The sequence below is a fragment of the Nicotiana attenuata genome, unplaced genomic scaffold (genome assembly GCF_001879085.1).
Source record: "Nicotiana attenuata strain UT unplaced genomic scaffold, NIATTr2, whole genome shotgun sequence".
Taxonomy (NCBI): Eukaryota; Viridiplantae; Streptophyta; class Magnoliopsida; order Solanales; family Solanaceae; genus Nicotiana; species Nicotiana attenuata.
This window is the reverse complement of record NW_017670767.1, coordinates 239351-258287: the sequence shown is the minus strand read 5'-3', so window position 1 is coordinate 258287 and position 18937 is coordinate 239351. Positions and strand designations below refer to the sequence as shown.

Here is an 18937-nt window from a genome sequence, read left to right as displayed (position 1 = left end):
ACTCAGTCCAGATATATATATGCATGCAAGCCACTCGGGCACAGTCAAATTGTTCATTTTTTTAGCTTCAATTATTAGGAATTATAGAGCTAACTGTTTAAACCTTTATTTATTTACTTAACATTTCGAGGCAGTGTCTAACTCAGAACTGGTATCATGAAATATGCTAAGCATCATGGAAGCAGTGATAAGGATCCCTGAAGGAGGCAAATGATAGGCACAAAGCCCCAAACATATTCATAAAATCCAAGTAGGATGATTACCAAACAATTTCTAGTCAAGAACACAGTACGAACATCAATCGGAACGGACTAGGTCACAATCCCCAGTCACAATTGACCCCGCACTCGTCATAGAGTACGTGTCTCGCCTCAATATAGCGTCACAATGTGATATGCCGGGGTTTCAAACCCTCAGGTCATCATCTACATCTATTACTCACCTCAAGCCAGCCACAAGTCTAGCTCGCTATGCCTTTGCCTTTCGAATCAACCTCTTCGCACGCCGAATCTTAATAAACCACAACGAATACTTTACAATAGGCTAAAGAAACATAATCCTATCGAAAAGACTCGAAAAACACCAAAATTCACTAAGTTGGCAAAACCCGAGCCCCGGGCCCGCTTCTCGAAAAATTACGAAATTTACATCACTGGATTCCTCGTCTCGCCACGAGTCTACATACCAATTTTACTAAAATCGGAGTTCAAATGCCCTTTCAAAATCCGTTTTACATCACAAATTTTCAAGCCCTAGCTTGACCCGTTTTTGATGAATTTTCCACAATTTACATGTAATTTCTACCATAAACTCGAATATTTAGACCAAGGAACTTACCTCCAATTGATTCTCAGTCAAAGCCCTCGAAAATTCTCGCTCAAAGCTCTCAAAACCGCTTTAAAATGGTGGAAACCATTTCTTGTTCGCGGATGAAAACAATATAAAAAAACCCTTCTGTAACAGTTGTTTTCTCTTCTGCGACAATTTCACCGCTTCTGCGGCCTACTCACCGCATCTGCGGTTTTCCTTCAAGTCGCCCAAGACCGCTTCTGCGGTCCCAAAACTGCTTCTGCGGTGACCGCTTTTGCGGAACTTCGTCCACTTCTGCAGAAAGACCTGGTCCCTCAAGGACCGCTTCTGCGACCAATACGCCGCATCTGCGGAACCGCTTATGCGGTCCCTTTTCCGCAGATGCGGAAATGACAGAACCAGCAACTTCAAACCTGCAACAAACTCCGAATTCTCCGTTTAACCACCCGAATTCACCCCGAGGCCCCCGGGACCTCAACCAAAAACACCAATACATACTAAAACCTCATTCAAACTTGTTCCCCTCGTCAAACCACATCAAACAACGCTAAAGCCATCAAATCACATCGAATTCAAGCCTAAGTTTCTTAAAAACTTCCGAATTACGCATTCGATCAAAAACCCGACCAAAACACCTCCGAATGACTTGAAATTTTGCACACATATCCAAAATCACCTAACAAAGCTACAGCAACTCTCGGAATTCTATTCCGACCCCCGGATCAAATTCTCACCCATCCACCGAAATTCGCCAAAATACTAACCTTGCCAATTCAAGCCTAATTCTACACGGGGCCTCCAAAATCAATTCCGATCGCACTCCCAAGTCACAAATCATCCCCCGAAGCTAACCGAATCACCGGAAATCACATCCGAGCCTTCTAACTCATAGGTCAACGTCCAGTTGACCTTTCCAACTTAAGCCTTCCTTAAAGAGACTAAGCGTCTCATTTCCTATCCAAACCAATTCAATTCAACTATAACTCACTCGTTGCTGATAATGAAACATGAAGAAGCAGTAAATGGGGGAAACGGGGCTGTAATACATGAGACGACGGGTCGGGTCGTCACATCCTCCCCAACTTAAACCAACGCTCGTCCTCGAGTGTACCCAGAGTTGTCCTAGAAGCTAACCAACAGCTGAATAACTTTACCAAGCATATACCCGGGGTGATCTCACGTCACCCTATCTCATATAGGTCCGACAACACAATATAGCCGAAATCTCACAGTCCATTTAAACCATAAACCATAGAACCACATTGCACTTTTCGAAATCATACACAATATCAAAACCTCACATCTATACCCAGAATAAACGCGAACCAGCTGTAATAACCCATACTTGCAACCTCAGGTGAAATCATATGATATACCACATAATCCAAACACTCGAAACGATAGAGTCTATTTACAGCAGTTGCCCATAATAACCAAATACCGATAGAAAACCTTTTATTAGCTAAAGTCTTATTCCAACACTTCCATATACTGCCAACAATAAATGAAACACGCGATAAACCGTAACCATTCCTCAGATCAACCATTCATGAAGCCACTTCCCTTTGACTAATATCACAACAGATTTCCGGGCCATACCTTGATATTATCTCTCTAACAAGCTGCAATCAATTCTGTTCGTATTCATTAATGACTCTAAGGATCACCTCGAATCCAACACACCACTCTGGTGATATGATACCTCAATACAGGCCTAAGTCACAACTTGCATATACGCGTACCAACAAGAAACAACCTGAATATACTCAATTCATGAAAATAACTCAAACAAAAGAGCTGTACTTCAAGCTCATCAGTACCATCACAACACAAGGCTGAGACCCCGTCTCACATCATAGAAATAGAACACCTGAATCTACCCCGAAATGTCATAACTCAACGCAGCCTCGCTACAATGCGCGATCCTATCCAAACACTGTTACACATGGAGCACCTCAAGACACTGTGATCAAAATTCGACAGCCACACACAATTTGATGTCTGAAACCAAGGCAATTCATTGCACCCACGGTGAAATAAACAACATACGACACGCCACCTGATAGGTCATAACCCACACTCCATTTACCGAGCAACATCCGATTACTCTTCCCGCTCGACTTCCACTATGAATCCCCAATAGACCTGCACCACGTGTGCCCATAACCAACAAATCAGAACGCCTCACAGCAAAGAAAAAGCAACTCATAGATCTCCCCAGATCACTAACAAGTTCAATAACGATCGAATCCACCTGTCCCTCAACAATACAACTCAAGACTAACCAAGCTAACTCAAGCTAAATACGTAGTCACATTGGCCTGCCAACGAACTCAATACCAAGAAGCCTGAAGCTGCTCCTTCCACTACTATAACTCCTGCCAGAGCCGTACGATACGGTGCTCGGCACCAAATAAATACCGAAATCCGCCATCTTACCCGGCGACATGCCCGGCCACAAAAAAAAATGCATCCGAAAAGTCATCAATACCGGAACTGAATCAATGGTAGAAACCTCTGCACTGACATCCATCACGAATGCCCCATTAAGAAAAACAATCCTTCTCAGCCGTCCGCTGCATCTTTTGAAATATATACCACTCTGCAAGAACATAATCCAATGCACCTTGCCGCTCAACCCGTGGCATTTCCGGCCTAGCCCGTAGCACAATAGTCTAGAATAACCCAACACTGAGACAACCAGCCTACAATCCAATATCATATCCAAAATTTGGCATACCAAGCAAAGAAAGATCCACTCGGACCTCTGATTCCCAATAACCGCTAGACGGTGCCGATACACACGATTTACAACAACTGCATAGCCTGAACACGAGAACTCCTAGTCTCCAACTCCATATAGCACACAAATCACTACACCTGATCCCATATTGTGCCGTACGAATACATATCACACCTCAAGTACCCAATCATCCCACGAAAGGTATTCTAAAGTTTCCCTGTGCCATCAAACAAACTCAGATATCAACAGTCGATCCCAAATGCCGCAACACTACCGAAGTATTATCAGTTTACATTACATTGCCCTTTTACTGGAACATATACCCCCGTCGAATCACTATGGTTGGCAATACCATTTTCCTTAATCATTTGAAGATCGATTCTTTAATCACCTGCAGCTGCCCGTGCTGCTTAAGAATTTAATGACTTTCCATTATGAACAGAACCGTAACCTTACACAAATAAATCCCAATCCTCCACCACATATCGCATATACCATACCACACTAGTATAACATGAGAACTCCATCTCCCTTCCTAACCACAAACATCTACGTACTCCACTAGTCAAGAACTCTCCATCAATCCCATCAAGAAGAGAAATGATTACACACTCCATGCTTCGCATGCCCATAGGCAATTTATACGTCTCTAAACCACGGTAAAACTTATCAAGAACTCTCCCCCAATTCCATTGCACAAGCTAAACTGCCAGGACTGAATCCTTCTACCCGAACCAAGCTAAGCAAGCTGTCAGAACTCAAGAGCCTTGCTGCACAATACCTGTAAAAGCCCATTACCTCGAACACATACGAAGAATTAATCACATCCTTACCATACCGATTCGGTCTACTATCAAGCTATTCCATCTATCTAATTTCCCTTTTTGATTCATCATCCACTTGATATTTCTCCCTCGTTGTAGCATCACAATGCCTCAATCCAAGCTTACCACACGAGACTCGAACATAAGACCACACTGTCTAAGAACCATAGGCCACTGAATACTCTCTCAATTGTTTCCCAGAAATACCACATTCTAGAATACTTCACTCTGAGAACTTTCTGCGAATCTAAATTCGCTTCCTTTACTTTCCAGGTATCGACACATAGGATCCCATGATCAACATAAAAATACCACAAGTCTTGACATTTTCTATTGAAAACACTGTCTTTAGTCACATACACCACCTTAAAACACCTGAGTGCTACATGTAGATTCTTGAACACATTAAAACCATTCTCGAGAGTCATTCTCTCTTATTCATATGCAAATTACCTGATTTAACGAACAGAACTACTCGTGCTTTATTGACACTCCGATACCGTAAAATGAGACCCTTATCCCAATATAACCAAGCAACTTCCTGCTCTATGCACCGAGCATTCTTTACCAACAACAACTCTAGACATTCCGAAATTCTCATAGCCTATGGAACATAATATAACCTTTGTCGAAATTTTGCTTCACTCGCCCATCCTCGGCTCAATTTCTGCAACTAGAACCGATTCGCCAGTATACCTCGGGATGTAACCAACATAGCACATAACCGTGCAATTAGCTAATCAACAGCAACCTCCCCAACTTGGCTCGAAGCCATATATCAAGACATACTTAACAACTCATAACACTTTTACTCTAATGATGCCACAATGTCATAGTGAGATTAAACTCAAATCATCTACAAGTTTGTGAAAACACAGATCATCTAGTACTGAAATCCTCTACAACCCTCGCATTTATCCCTACATCAACTGAGTCCACTCTCTTAAGCGACCCGAATTTTTAAATTTCAACACATACCCTTCAATTACACATGAGATCTTCTAACATACACGTAAGGACCATACCACCCAAGAACACTCCGCAGGAGATGACCCCTACTTCGCCTCAATTTAGTACTTCATCATACCTTTCACCATCATATACGTTGCTCATTCATTAGTCTTCCTGAGTCCGAACTCATACCGCCGCATGCAATGCACTTCACTTCCCAACTAGGAGGTACGATAATGTTCTTCACGCGCCCACAATTCGGGCTACACATCAATCCACAATAGGAGTCGAATCACTTAACAGTTCATCTATTATCCTGCAGACTTCTTCGTCACTACCAAGTCATATAATTACATCTCGCAGTACTAACATACTCATCACATGAATACCAAACCGCCATTCCGGCTAATAGGGGCAATACTGAACATATAAGTTCAAAACACTTGCTCACACAATCAGCACCTCGGTGCTCAAGCCATAGGCAAGGATCCGGCCTCAAGTCCTCCAGACTGGCCCAACATACTCGATCGGGGAATCACAAGCCATCAAGGCACATATACTACTGAGCGCTCATGTGCGCATACAGACGTGTGGAAGGAATTTCAAGAGTTATATCTCAAGCTGAATCAAGTACGCACGATAAGAATTCCAAGAATGGGAAGTTTTCCTAAAGGTTCTGCAGCCTCCCGAGGAGAAATACAGGCGTCCCCGTACCGCTCCGCGAGACTCTACTAAACCTGCTCATGACTCGTGAGACCTAGTAACCTAGGCTCTGATACCAACTTGTCACGACCCAATTCCCATACCCGGTCGTGATGGCGCCTCTCGTGAAGACAAGGCCAGCCACTAACCCAAATCCTTTCACTAACAATTATTAAACATAAATAAATAGAAGATACAACTTAATGGCATTAGAAACTGTTAATTACTACCCGACCGGGGTGTCACAAGTCACGAGCATCTAAGGAAACCTTAACACAACTACAGGCCAATAAATATATACAAGTAAAATTTCTGGAAAACAAAAGACAACATCCGGTGTCGCGAACGCTGGCGGTCACCTTGCTCAGCTACAATAACAATACCTTCAATCCGCTAATAACCCGCTACCGGGTGAACGATACCTGCAACTGCACGCGAGGTGCAGGGAGTAAAGTGAGTACTTCCAACTCAGTGAGTAATAAACATATATAATGGCTGAAAGTAAGAAATTCCGAAATATTACAATATAAAGCTATAATCAGCGATTCAGCACATAAAAAGGTGGAACAACAACAATACCAGGACAAGTAAGACAAATAGGTATAAATGCATGAATGCAATGCAATGCACATGACCGCTGCGGCGCGCAGCCCGATCCATTTGGGTACCCGCGCTTACTGTGGGGGTTTAGACTCCGGAGGGGCTCCTACAGCCCAAGCGCAATATCATCGTAGCATTCGCTGCGGCGTGCAGCCCGATCCACACTCAGTCCAGATATATATATGCATGTAAGCCACTCGGGCACAGTCAAATTGTTCATTTTTAGTTTCAATTATTAGGAATTATAGAGCTAAGTGTTTAAACCTTTATTTATTTACTAAACATTTCGAGGCAGTGTCTAACTCAGAACTGATATCATGAAATATGCTAAGCATCATGGAAGCAGTGATAAGGATCCCTGAAGGATGCACATGATAGGCACAAAGCCCCAAACATATTCATAAAATCCAAGTAGGATGATTACCAAACAATTTCTAGTCAAGAACACAGTACGAACATCAATCGGAACGGACTAGGTCACGATCCCCAGTTACAATCGACCCCGCACTCGTCATAGAGTACGTGTCTCGCCTCAATATAGCATCACAATGTGATATACCGTGGTTTCAAACCCTCAGGTCATCATCTACATCTATTACTCACCTCAAGCCGGCCACAAGTCTAGCTCGCTATGCCTTTGCCTTTCGAATCAACCTCTTCGCACGCCGAATCTGATTAAAACCACAACGAATACATTACAATAGGCTAAAGAAACATAACCCAATCGAAAAGACTCGAAAAATACCAAAATTCACTAAGTTGGCAAAACCCGAGCCCCNCCGTTAAGGTATTAAACGCGGAATGGTCTCGTTTTACTTATTGCATGCTATTACCCGTCCCATCCTATCAGTCCCAGAGGCATTTAGGACTACTAGTCCTACAAGGTGGGATATTAGGCTGATTGGTTTCAAAGGGTAAAATCTAAGGCGACATACAAAAAACACATACTGCATGTTGGGGGAAGCATGTAAACATATAAAGGCTCATGTATACCTCCTCAAACAAAACACATAAGTAGCATGACTTAAACATAATTAAGATCTCAAAAGATAGGGACTTTTACAGCAATTTAGACTTGGTTTTAAAAAAAACGAAGTAAGAACAGTAATAGCACGACTCTAGGCAGAGATTGGGAATCCAGTGATGGAAATCAGAAACTTAGTAAGAGTAAGATGGATGGATCATTTCAAAATCGTTTTCAGCAGAGTTTTGTTTTAAGAAAGAAAGCTAAGTGAGCCTCAGAAAATCAAAACAAGAATAGGAAAGGCAAAGTTGAAATTAAAAGAAGTTGGTTGGTTTTGGGCTAATAGCAACACAATTAATCAATTATTATAGGGCCTAAAGTTTGCCTAGGCGTCGTTGTACATTGTATGATTATTTTAGAGAATGAACATACATATTTCGATTCTGATTTATAAAGGTACGCGTGATAAAGTATTTGCAAAAAATCTTTCAAACCACTTAGCCATATTTTAACAAAGTTATTAGACAAACGTGAATTAACTACTGCAACTCGAACGAGTGAGAAGTCCTAAGGGCAGGATATCTAATGCACATAGAAGTACCTAAATCATGGTTTCTAACATGCCAATGCAGTAATGACAAATTATTTAGCTTGTTGTTAATTATCTGCTAGTTATTAACTAATCGTGGTTACAAGACGAGCGTAATGACAGGCTGAAAGTAAAGAACCTAAAGCAGGATTTCTAATGAATGAGATGCATGGCCTATACAGGTTACCTATTGCGCAGATAAGTAAATAAAATTCTATAAGCATGTTTTCTACCCATTATTTATACTAAGCATGCATAACCCTCCCCCATATTCACTATTCAACCCCAATCGTTTGTTTACTAATTATTACAAACCAGTATCATCTGAATTACAGTAAATAAGAACAAAAATAAGAAGTTATTCTATAGGGAGCCTTCAACCAGGCCCAGTCTTCCAACCTCAACCCCTTCGAGTTCACAGCCTTTGCCATGGTCTAGGTGCGGCAAAGCTCCCTAGGGCCCCATTGGGTCCCTGGCCAATACCAGCACCTAGAAATTTAAAAGAAAATGCAGGACATGTGCAGTGTGGAATACCAGCCTTGTGTGTCAAAGTTCAGTGAGTACTCAGAGGTACTCAAAGCAATGCTCACACGAAGGGGGCAGAACCTATTTTCTAAGAGTAGTGTGAAGTGCAGGAAGAAGAGTTTTCGAAAATAAGGGGGGTTTGTTTTAAAAGAAAACAGCAGAACCATAGTTCAACAGTACATGATTGCATACAAGGATCATGGGGAAAGGGGAACAGATAGATCACACAATGCTGAAGGGGATACGGGTTTAATGAACATGTATCACGACCCAATTCCCATACCCGGTCGTGATGGCGCCTCTCGTGAAGACAAGGCCAGCCAACTAACCCTAATCCTTTCACTAACAATTATTAAACATAAATGAATAGAAGATACAACTTAATGGCATTAGAAACTGTTAATTACTACCCGACCGGGGTATCACAAGTCACAAGCATCTAAGGAAACCTTAACACAACTACATGCCAATAAATATATACAAGTAAAATTTCTGGAAAACAAAAGACAACATCCGGTGCCGCGAACGCTGGCGGTCACCTTGCTCAGCTACAATAACAATACCTTCAATCCGCTAATAACCCGCTACCGGGTGAAACAATACCTGCAACTGCACGCGAGGTGCAGGGAGTAAAGTGAGTACTTCCAATTCAGTGGTAATAAGAATAACTGAGAGGCAAGAAATCACGTAAGAGCACTCCATCATGCTATATAGGACAGTACAACCCTTTTTAGAAAATAGTAAGACAGTGAAAAAAAATCCTTTAGAAAATATCTAGCTCAGTTTAAAAACCTCTTTTGAAAATATCCTTTTACAACAGTCAAGCAAATGAATGTGTATTCAGATAATGCAAGTCCGCACATAAGCCAGCCCCTCGGGCACAGCACTCCACTAACAATTAACACCAGGGCGTCTGGTAAACAGTGCAAGAAGTAGCATGGATGCCAATGACATGAGAGTGCTGAATGTCATGACACGTAGTACAAACAGGAACCAATGCATGAATGCAATGCAATGCACATGACCGTTGCGGCGTACAGCCCGATCCATTTGGGTACCCGCGCTCACTGTGGGGGTTCAGACTCCGGAAGGGCTCCTATAGCCCAAGCGCAATATCATCATAGCATCGCTGCGGCGTGCAGCCCGATCCATCCACAGTCCAGAACATGCAAATGAGCCACTTGGGCAATGTCAAGTAATAGCTTTTAACTCAAAACATCAGAAAAATGCAATTTAAGTCTTTAAACTTTAACAATATGACTGCACATTTCAAATCGCAATCCCCAACGGTGCTCTACCCCACGCTCATACCTGGCGTGCAAGTCACCACAATACAGCACTATGATGTGCAAATCCGGGGTTTCAAACCCTCAGGATATCATTTACAAGTATTACTCACCTCGAACCGGTGAAATCCCTAGCTCGCGACGCCTTTGCCCCTCGAATCGGCCTCCACGCGCGTTGAATCTAACCAAAATCAGAGCGAATACATCACAATATGCTAAGGGAACAATACCCAATCGAAAACAATCGAGAAATAGCAGAAATCTCGAAACTAGCAAAACCCGAGCCCCGGGCCCACTTCTCGAAAAATTACAAAACTCACATTACCGGATTCATCGTCTCGCCACGAGTTCATACATACCAAGAACTCCCAAATCTGAGCTCAAATGACCTTTCAAATCCCAATTTAAAATATCAAAACTCAAGCCCTAGCTTTACCCCTTTTTGAAGAATTTCAACCAATTTCCATGTTAAATCTATCAAAGTTCCATGTATTTAGGCCAAGGGACTTACCTCTAATCACACCTAGTCGAAATCCCCCTTCAATTCCGTCCAATAGCACCCAAGCTCGCTTAAAAATGGTGGAAATAACATAACCCTCGCGGAACAAAATGAATATAAAACTCTTACTAGCTTCAGGGGTTTCCGCTTCTGCGGTCCCCACGCCCGCTTCCGCGCAACCGCTTCTGCGGTTTCTGTCCGCTTATGCGGAATTTCATTAAAACTCAAGGGCCGCTTCTGCGACACAAATTTCCGCTTCTGCGGAAGCTCACCTCCTGGCCAAATCCGCTTCTGCGACCGCCTGTCCGCTTCTGCGGACTTGCTTAAGCGAAAAGTGTTCCGCTTCTGCGGAACTGCCCAACTCCACTCCAGACCGCTTTTGCGACCAAGATTACGCTTCTGCGGAACCGCTTATGCGGTCCATTTTCGCAGAAGCGAACATACCAGATACCAGCAAAATCTGCCATTTCTTCAACTTGAATTTCATCCCGATAGCCTTCCGAAATCACCCCGAGGCCCCCGGGACCTCAACCAAAAGCACCAACATGTCTTAAAACATCATACGAACTTGCTCCAATCATCAAAACACACCTAACAACACTAAAATCATCAATTCACATCGGATTCAAGCCTAAGTTCTTCAAGAATTTCCGAAATGCACTTTCGATCAAAAACCCGACCAAACGATGTCCGAATGACCTAAAAATTTGCACACATATCCAAAATCACTTAACGAAGCTACAACAACTCTCGGAATTCCATTCCGACCCCCGGATCAAATTCTCACCCATCCACCGGAATTCGCCAAAATACTAACCTCGCCAATTCAAGCCTAATTCTACACCGAGCCTCCAAAATCAATTCCGATCACACTCCCAAGTCACAAATCATCCCCCGAAGCTAACCGAATCACCGGAAATCACATCCGAGCCTTCTAACTCATAAGTCAACGTCCGGTTGACCTTTCCAACTTAAGCCTTCCTTAAANCTTTCAAAATCCGTTTTTACATCACAACTTTTCAAGCCCTAGCTTGACCCGTTTTTGATGAATTTTCCACAATTTACATGTAATTTCTACCATAAACTCGAATATTTAGACCAAGGAACTTACCTCCAATTGATTCTCAGTCAAAGCCCTCGAAAATTCTCGCTCAAAGCTCTCAAAACCGCTTTAAAATGGTGGAAACCAACTCTTGTTCGCGGATGAAAACAATATAAAAAAACCCTTCTGTAACAGTTGTTTTCGCTTCTGCGACAATTTCACCGCTTCTGCGGTTTCCGCTTCTGCGGCCTACTCACCGCATCTGCGGTTTTCCTTCAAGTCGCCCAGGACCGCTTCTGCGGTCCCAAAACCGCTTCTGCGGTCCCAAAACCGCTTCTGCGGTCCCAAAACCGCTTCTGCGGTGACCGTTTTTGCGGAACTTCGTCCGCTTCTGCGGAAAGCCCTGGTCCCTCAAGGACCGCTTCTGCGATCAATACGCCGCATCTGCGGAACCGCTTATGCGGTCCCTTTTCCGCAGATGCGGAAATGACAGAACCAGCAACTTCAAACCTGCAACAAACTCCGAATTCTTCGTTTAACCACCCGAATTCACCCCGAGGCCCCCGGGACCTCAACCAAAAATACCAATACATCCTAAAACCTCATTCAAACTTGTTCCCATCATCAAACCACATCAAACAACGCTAAAGCCATCAAATCACATCGAATTCAAGCCTAAGTTTCTTAAAAACTTCCGAATTACGCATTCGATCAAAAACCCGACCAAAACACCTCCGAATGACCTGAAATTTTGCACACATATCCAAAATTACCTAACGAAGCTACAACAACTCTCGGAATTCCATTCCGACCCCCGGATCAAATTCTCACCCATCCACCGGAATTCGCCAAAATACTAACCTCGCCAATTCAAGCCTAATTCTACACCGGGCCTCCAAAATCAATTCCGATCGCACTCCCAAGTCACAAATCATCCCCCGAAGCTAACCGAATCACCGGAAATCACATCCGAGCCTTCTAACTCATAAGTCAACGTCCGGTTGACCTTTCCAACTTAAGCCTTCGTTAAAGAGACTAAGTGTCTCATTTCCTATCCAAACCAATTCAATTCAACTATAACTCACTCGTTGCTGATAATGAAACATGAAGAAGCAGTAAATGGGGGAAACGGGGCTGTAATACATGAGACGACGGGTCGGATCGTTACATGATGTTCCTTCCTCCTCTATACCTTCTGTTTCTCCTCCTGATATAGTCATTCCTTCTGATCTTCCCTCTACTTCTGCTCCTTCAACATCTTCCTCTCTCCTTGCTACTAGAAAAAGCACCAGAAATCACACATTACCTTCACATCTTAGTGACTTTGTTGTGCAAATTCTTCCTTCCATTTCAAGCTCAACTACTTTATCTCTCTCTGCTGCACACACAACTCAAGTTGAGCCTCATTCATATTCTCAGGCAGCTACTAGTTTAGTCTGGCAGGAAGCCATGAGAAAAGAATTTGAGGCCTTAGAAGCTAATAACACTTGGTCTATAGTTTAGTTACCTAAGGGTAAGAAGCCTATTGGATGTAAATGGGTGTATAAAATTAAGTACAAGGCTGATGAGAGTGTAGAAAGATATAAGGCAAGATTGGTTGTAAGGGGTGATACTGAAATTGAAGTTATTGATTTTAATGAAACTTTTTCTCCGGTTGTCAAAATGTGTACTATTAGGTGTCTAGTTGCTTTTGCCATTAAAAAAGGGTGGTCCTTGTATCAATTGGATGTGAATGATGCATTCCTTCATGGGGACCTAGATGAGGAAATATATATGAAGTTTTCCCAAGGTCTCACAGTTGCTTCGTCTTCTAAATTTACTTCTCCTTTGGTTTGTAAGTTGCAAAAGTCCCTTTATGGCTTAAAACAAGCCTATGGACAATGGTATGCTAAGTTGTCACAAGCACTTTGCACTAGAGGTTACACACATTCTTTAAATGATTACTCTCTTTTCATCAAAAGGTCCGACTCATCTACTGTGTTTCTTGCTGTCTATGTGGATGACATTATCCTTACTGGGGATGATCCTACAGAGATCAATGCTCTCAAAATGTTTTTAAATGATCATTTTAAAATTAAAGACTTAGGATTACTTAACTATTTTCTGGGAATTGAGTTGTTATATGTTGATTCTGGGTACTTCTTCATCAAAGAAAATTTGTTTCGGAGTTAGTTGCTGAATATGGATGTTCTAATGCTTCTCCTGTTTCTTCCCCACTTGAGTTATGTGTTAAACTCAAGTCTGATGTTGGGGTCTTGCTGCCCAATCCTGAGTCTTATAGAAGTTTAGTTGGAAAATTGAATTTTCTCACTCATACCAGGCCGGATTTATGTTTTGCTGTGCAACACTTGAGTCAGTTTCTTAAGTCACCTCGTTTGCCCCATATGACTACTGCGTTACATGTTCTAAGGTATTTGAAAGGTACACGTGATGTTGGGGTTCACCTCAATGGTTCTTCTGATTTTTCTGTACAAGCCTTTTGTGACAGTGATTGGGCTTCTTGTTCTGATTCGCGGAGATCAGTTTCTGGATATTGTGTGTTTTTAAGGGGTAGTTTTATTAGCTGGAAATCTAAGAAATAAGCCGTCGTCTCCTTGTCTTCTGTTGAAGCAGAATACCGGGCCATGAGTAAAGTGGTGGCTGAACTAGTTTGGTTGGTTCGTTTGTTAGCAGATTTGGGTATGCCTTTGTCCAGCTCTATTCCTGTTTTCTGTGATAGCTTGACTGCCCTTCACATCGCTAAACATCCTGTTTTCCATGAGCACACGAAACATATTGAAGTTGATTGTCACTTCATCCGCACTAAGTTGGCAGATGGCCTTATTTCTTTACATCATGTTCCTACCTCTTCTCAGCTTGCTGACATCTTTACTAAGTATTTGACAGGTGCACATCACAGGTTGTTGCTTGGCAAGTTGGGCGTGTTACCACCCTCCAACTTGATGGGGGGGGGGGGGTATTGGAGTTACCTGATGTTAGTTATTAGATTTGGGCCTGTTGTTAGTTAGTTCATTAAGATTTGGCCCAGTTGTATTTATTAACAGACGCGGCCCACTTTTTTCTCTTAGTTGATTTTCTTTCTGACCCAATGTAAATAGTAGTTCAGATATTCTTTTGTAGTAACTCTTCAAAGGAAGTAACGAAAAACTCTCTGGAAGCTTCTTCTTTGAACATGAACCCTAGTTTCATTCTTCTCCATTTTCGTTCAATTTACAAACATTAACAATATAACCTCGAGAAATATCTACTATTATCAAAAGATTAGGAGTAAGCAACGTAACAGTCTTTTAAAAAGACACCAACACTATTTGTTTTTCTTTTATTTATATATAATCATTTAGACGGATTAATATATTTCCAGCATATTAGTGAAAAGGCTATTAGAGTAAGCGACACATGAATGATATAACAATCAAGCCTGATATATGTACATGTATCTCGATAGAAATGCTATAAAATGTATGAATACTCACGAAAGTATGGATGTATCTTGGGGTACACAATCTGTCTCATTATAATCTCTTGCTCTCCTAGAGAGTTGAGAGGTTCAGTCCTTCCGTTTTCTATTTGAAAGTATCCAACAATGTTTAGAAAAAGCATTTTTGTTTCAAGTTCCACCAAAACTACACTGCTTATCAAGGCCACCACTAATAGTTGTGACCCTTAATGAGATACGAAGCGTTCCTTGGTGTGTGTACCGTTAGATTTTTATTTTATAAATAAGATATTGAAACTATTTAAAAGGGTATTTTTGTAATTTAACTTTTGCCTTAGGATCTTCCCACTTATATGTATATAGATATAGATAAATGCTATCTCAAAATTATCAGTTCTTACTACTTCCGTTACCACCTCACTGAACAGTCCCCAAAGAGCCAAATCAACCACAACTAGCATATTCATATTTATTTTAAAAAATAAAATTAACAATTATATAAATGATAAACAAACTATTTATAGATTTTTCTCTTTTCATTTGACGTCCTTTTGACTCTTGTCACCAATAGTCAGAACAAGAGCATGAACCTAGCTTGAAACAGTGAAAGCGACTACGATCTCTTATTACAATTTCTCTATTATATACTTTGGAAACAATCTTCATGGCAGAATGACAATCTCGGCATATCCTTAAATTCTTGAAAATATAAAGAGGCATGCCAGCCGGTATGCTTATGAGCCCAAAACAAACAGCCAACTTCTCGCTGTGAGTGAACAATGCCTGCTCCTTCTCCTCATGGCTGTTACTGTAATACCCACCATTATCAGATCCTGAAAACTTTTGGCAGGCTGTGTCTGGTACATAGCCAGCCACTCTTATTTTCTGAATCATCTCATCCAACATCATATATATCTCTTGACTTTGCAGATGCAATGTATCTCCTGCACTGAAGCAATGAATTTGGCCACCAACATAAATAGAACTCATGCCAGGCACTTTTCTTATCCCTCTGTTTCTAAGAACTACTCGAATAGAATCTGCCTCGTCATCTTTTCCAGCTAAAGAGTACATGTTGGAAAGCAAGACATGATACTCGGTGTTATCAGGATACATTTGGACCAGCTCTTTCATTAGGCATTCCCCCAGCTCAAGGTTTTTATGGACACTGCAGGACCCCAATAGTGATCCCAACACAACTTCATTGGGGGCAATCGGCATTCCTCTGATTATGGACTCTGCTTCTTCAAGATGTCCTGCTCGGCCCAAAAGATCCACAATGCAAGAATAGTTCTCTACAGAAGGCTTTATTCCATATGATGATTCAAGGCTATAGAATAAGTGGCGACCTTGAACAACTAAACCTGAGTGACTACAAGCACTTAACACAGCTGTAAATGTTACATCATCTGGTTTGACCTCTCTAACCATCTGAGCAAACAAATCCAATACCATATCTCCCTTTCCCTGCATTGCCAGTCCGCTTAGCATGGTATTCCATGTAACTACGTTCCTTTGAGGCATCACCTTGAAAACTCGAAAAGCATCATCAATCCTCCCACATTTAGCATACATGTTAATCAAGGCAGTTGCCACCATTATATCGATTTCATGTTTTATCATCTTCAAAGCATACATGTGTACCCATTTACCCAACATCACATTCCCTGACTGTGCACAAGCTGATAACCATGAACAAAGTGTCACAAAATTCAACTCAAATCCAGATTCAAATACCATGTTACATAGAAGCCCAAAAGCTTCCTTGGTTAAGCCGTTCTCAATATACGCTGCAACCATTATTGTCAAAGCTACTTCATTTCTCTCAGGCATTTGATCAAACAACAACCTTGCTTTTTCCAAACCTTCCCACTTCACCAATCCCCCCAAGAGCACAGTCCAAGAAACCAGACTCTTTGCTCCCATCTCATTAAAAATCCTTCTTGTCTTATCAATTAACCCACACTTCACGTACATATCCATAGCAGCATTACATGCTTTAATACTTGAACTAAACCCCATTTTGACCAAACAACCATGTCCCTGAACTCCAAATTGATCACACCCCAATTTCGCGCATGCAAGGAACACAATAACCATAGTAAATTCATCAATCGGAACGTTGCTCTTCCTCATATCAACAAACAAGCTGAGGGCATCAAGGGGCAACCTTCCGTGTGCATAGCAGCCCATCAATGTTGTCCAGTCGACAGTGTCTTTGTATGATAGCGGAATTTTATCAAACATCTTGCGTGCAGAGAGAACACACCCACACGCTGCATACATGTGGAGAATAGCATTACGGATAAATGTGTTTGGGAAGGATTCGAGGCCTGTGTTGACAACGGAAGCGTGGAGCTTTTGTCCCACGTCCAAAGCTAGATATCGAGCGCAAGTTCTGAAAAGGGTCCGATAGTGGCGAGCCAGCAATGAGAGAGTACACTCGGTTCGCCATATCATGAGAAAGCTAGTATACTTGTTTCAAAAATGGATCTAAATTCAGCATATAATAGGAATATGATGTTATAGCGAGGGTACGATATAAGAAAGAGGGAAAATATAAAGTGGGACGGCGTTTAGAGGTGATTAGCTATCAAGCTTAACAGAATTTGGGGACTAACTTTTGGTAAGTTAATGATGTCTTTTAAAATACATCTATTTATGGCCTTTTTTTTGGACCAAGCAGAGTGCATTGGTCAAAATTTGGACCGGACTTAATAACTGCAAATGGACGTGGTCGAGGATTAAGCCGACCACGGCACAATGGCGAGGAGTTGTCTTAAGAAGGATTAGTGCCGAGGTCAAGTAAAGAGTGTGCGGAAGCAACGGGTAGAATAAGTTTAGAATAGAAAGAAGGAATATTCCATTGGATATTCTTTCAGTTGTACTTTTTAGGGTTTTTTAGGAATATCCCTATAAATAGGAAGAGATAAAGAACAAAAATGGGATCTCTAAACTTTTGAGAGAAGAACAAATTGTAAAGGTTGACTACAGAGGATATACAAACAAAGCTTGTCTTGTCCACTGATTCCACATATATCTTTTACTCGCAAGATCCAAGGATCTCTGGTCCACCTTCGTTCTATATTATCCCCACGTTGTTGTCAGAAAGGAGAATGATATAAGTCATCTAACATTTGGGTGACAAGTTTCTTCTTATTACATTTATTGTCATTATCTATTGCAAGCTATCTTTATGGCATTCATTGACAATCATTGAGCACTCTTAATTGGCATTCAATACTATCGGACACGATTCTACGTCGTTAACGCTTTAAGTCTTCATATTTAGTAGTTATTATATTTAACTAGGATTCACCCCCTATTTTTTTATTAATTCGTTTTAAGAAAATGTTTAACACTTTTTTGGTAAAATAATTTGGCGCCATCTGTGGGGAGTTTCTAGTTAAACTTTTAGTTTCTTCCAGATAAAAAAAAAAACGACAGCAGCCATCGTTTTCTCATTTGCAAACTAACAATGGCAGGAAAGGGAGATGAAAGACTGAAAGCAGTAGTGGACGTCAACGCCAACCTTTTGAACACCATCAATGAGGTTGACAGAGAAGACGAGGAGAATGTGACGCTGAGCGCTACATCCAGGCGGAGTGACTCACCTCCCCCTCATGGAAGTGTAACCGCTTCACGGTGAAGGGAGACTCCACGTCCACGATTGAGGAAGCGCCACCAGCAGTAAAAAAACTACTGGAGACGTGGTTGACAAGTACTCTAAACAACATACTCGACAAACCCGTTCAAGGGGCGAGTAGAAGCGTCGCACGAGCGGATGCCACAGCAACCACCAACGAGCAACCCGCTCCCGCTCCTCTCCCAACAGGTAACACTCACACCGCTGTTGATGCAGTTAATAATGCACTTGCGGCCATTCTAAAGAAATTGGAAGAAATGGAGAACGAGAATAAAGCGCTCCGCGACCAAATGAGGGAGCATCAAGAAAAGGTTGATAAG

General features: G+C 41.8%; 1 protein-coding gene across 1 annotated transcript; it reads right to left on the bottom strand.

Moving 5' to 3' along the window:
* Nucleotides 1-15491: 15491 nt before the first annotated feature.
* LOC109243140 (pentatricopeptide repeat-containing protein At5g15340, mitochondrial) lies at nt 15492-17590 on the bottom strand. The gene has a single exon (XM_019410039.1). The coding sequence runs from the start codon at nt 17429-17431 to the stop codon at nt 15533-15535; it is 1899 nt and encodes a 632-aa protein (XP_019265584.1). The 5' UTR covers nt 17432-17590; the 3' UTR covers nt 15492-15532.
* Nucleotides 17591-18937: the final 1347 nt, after the last annotated feature.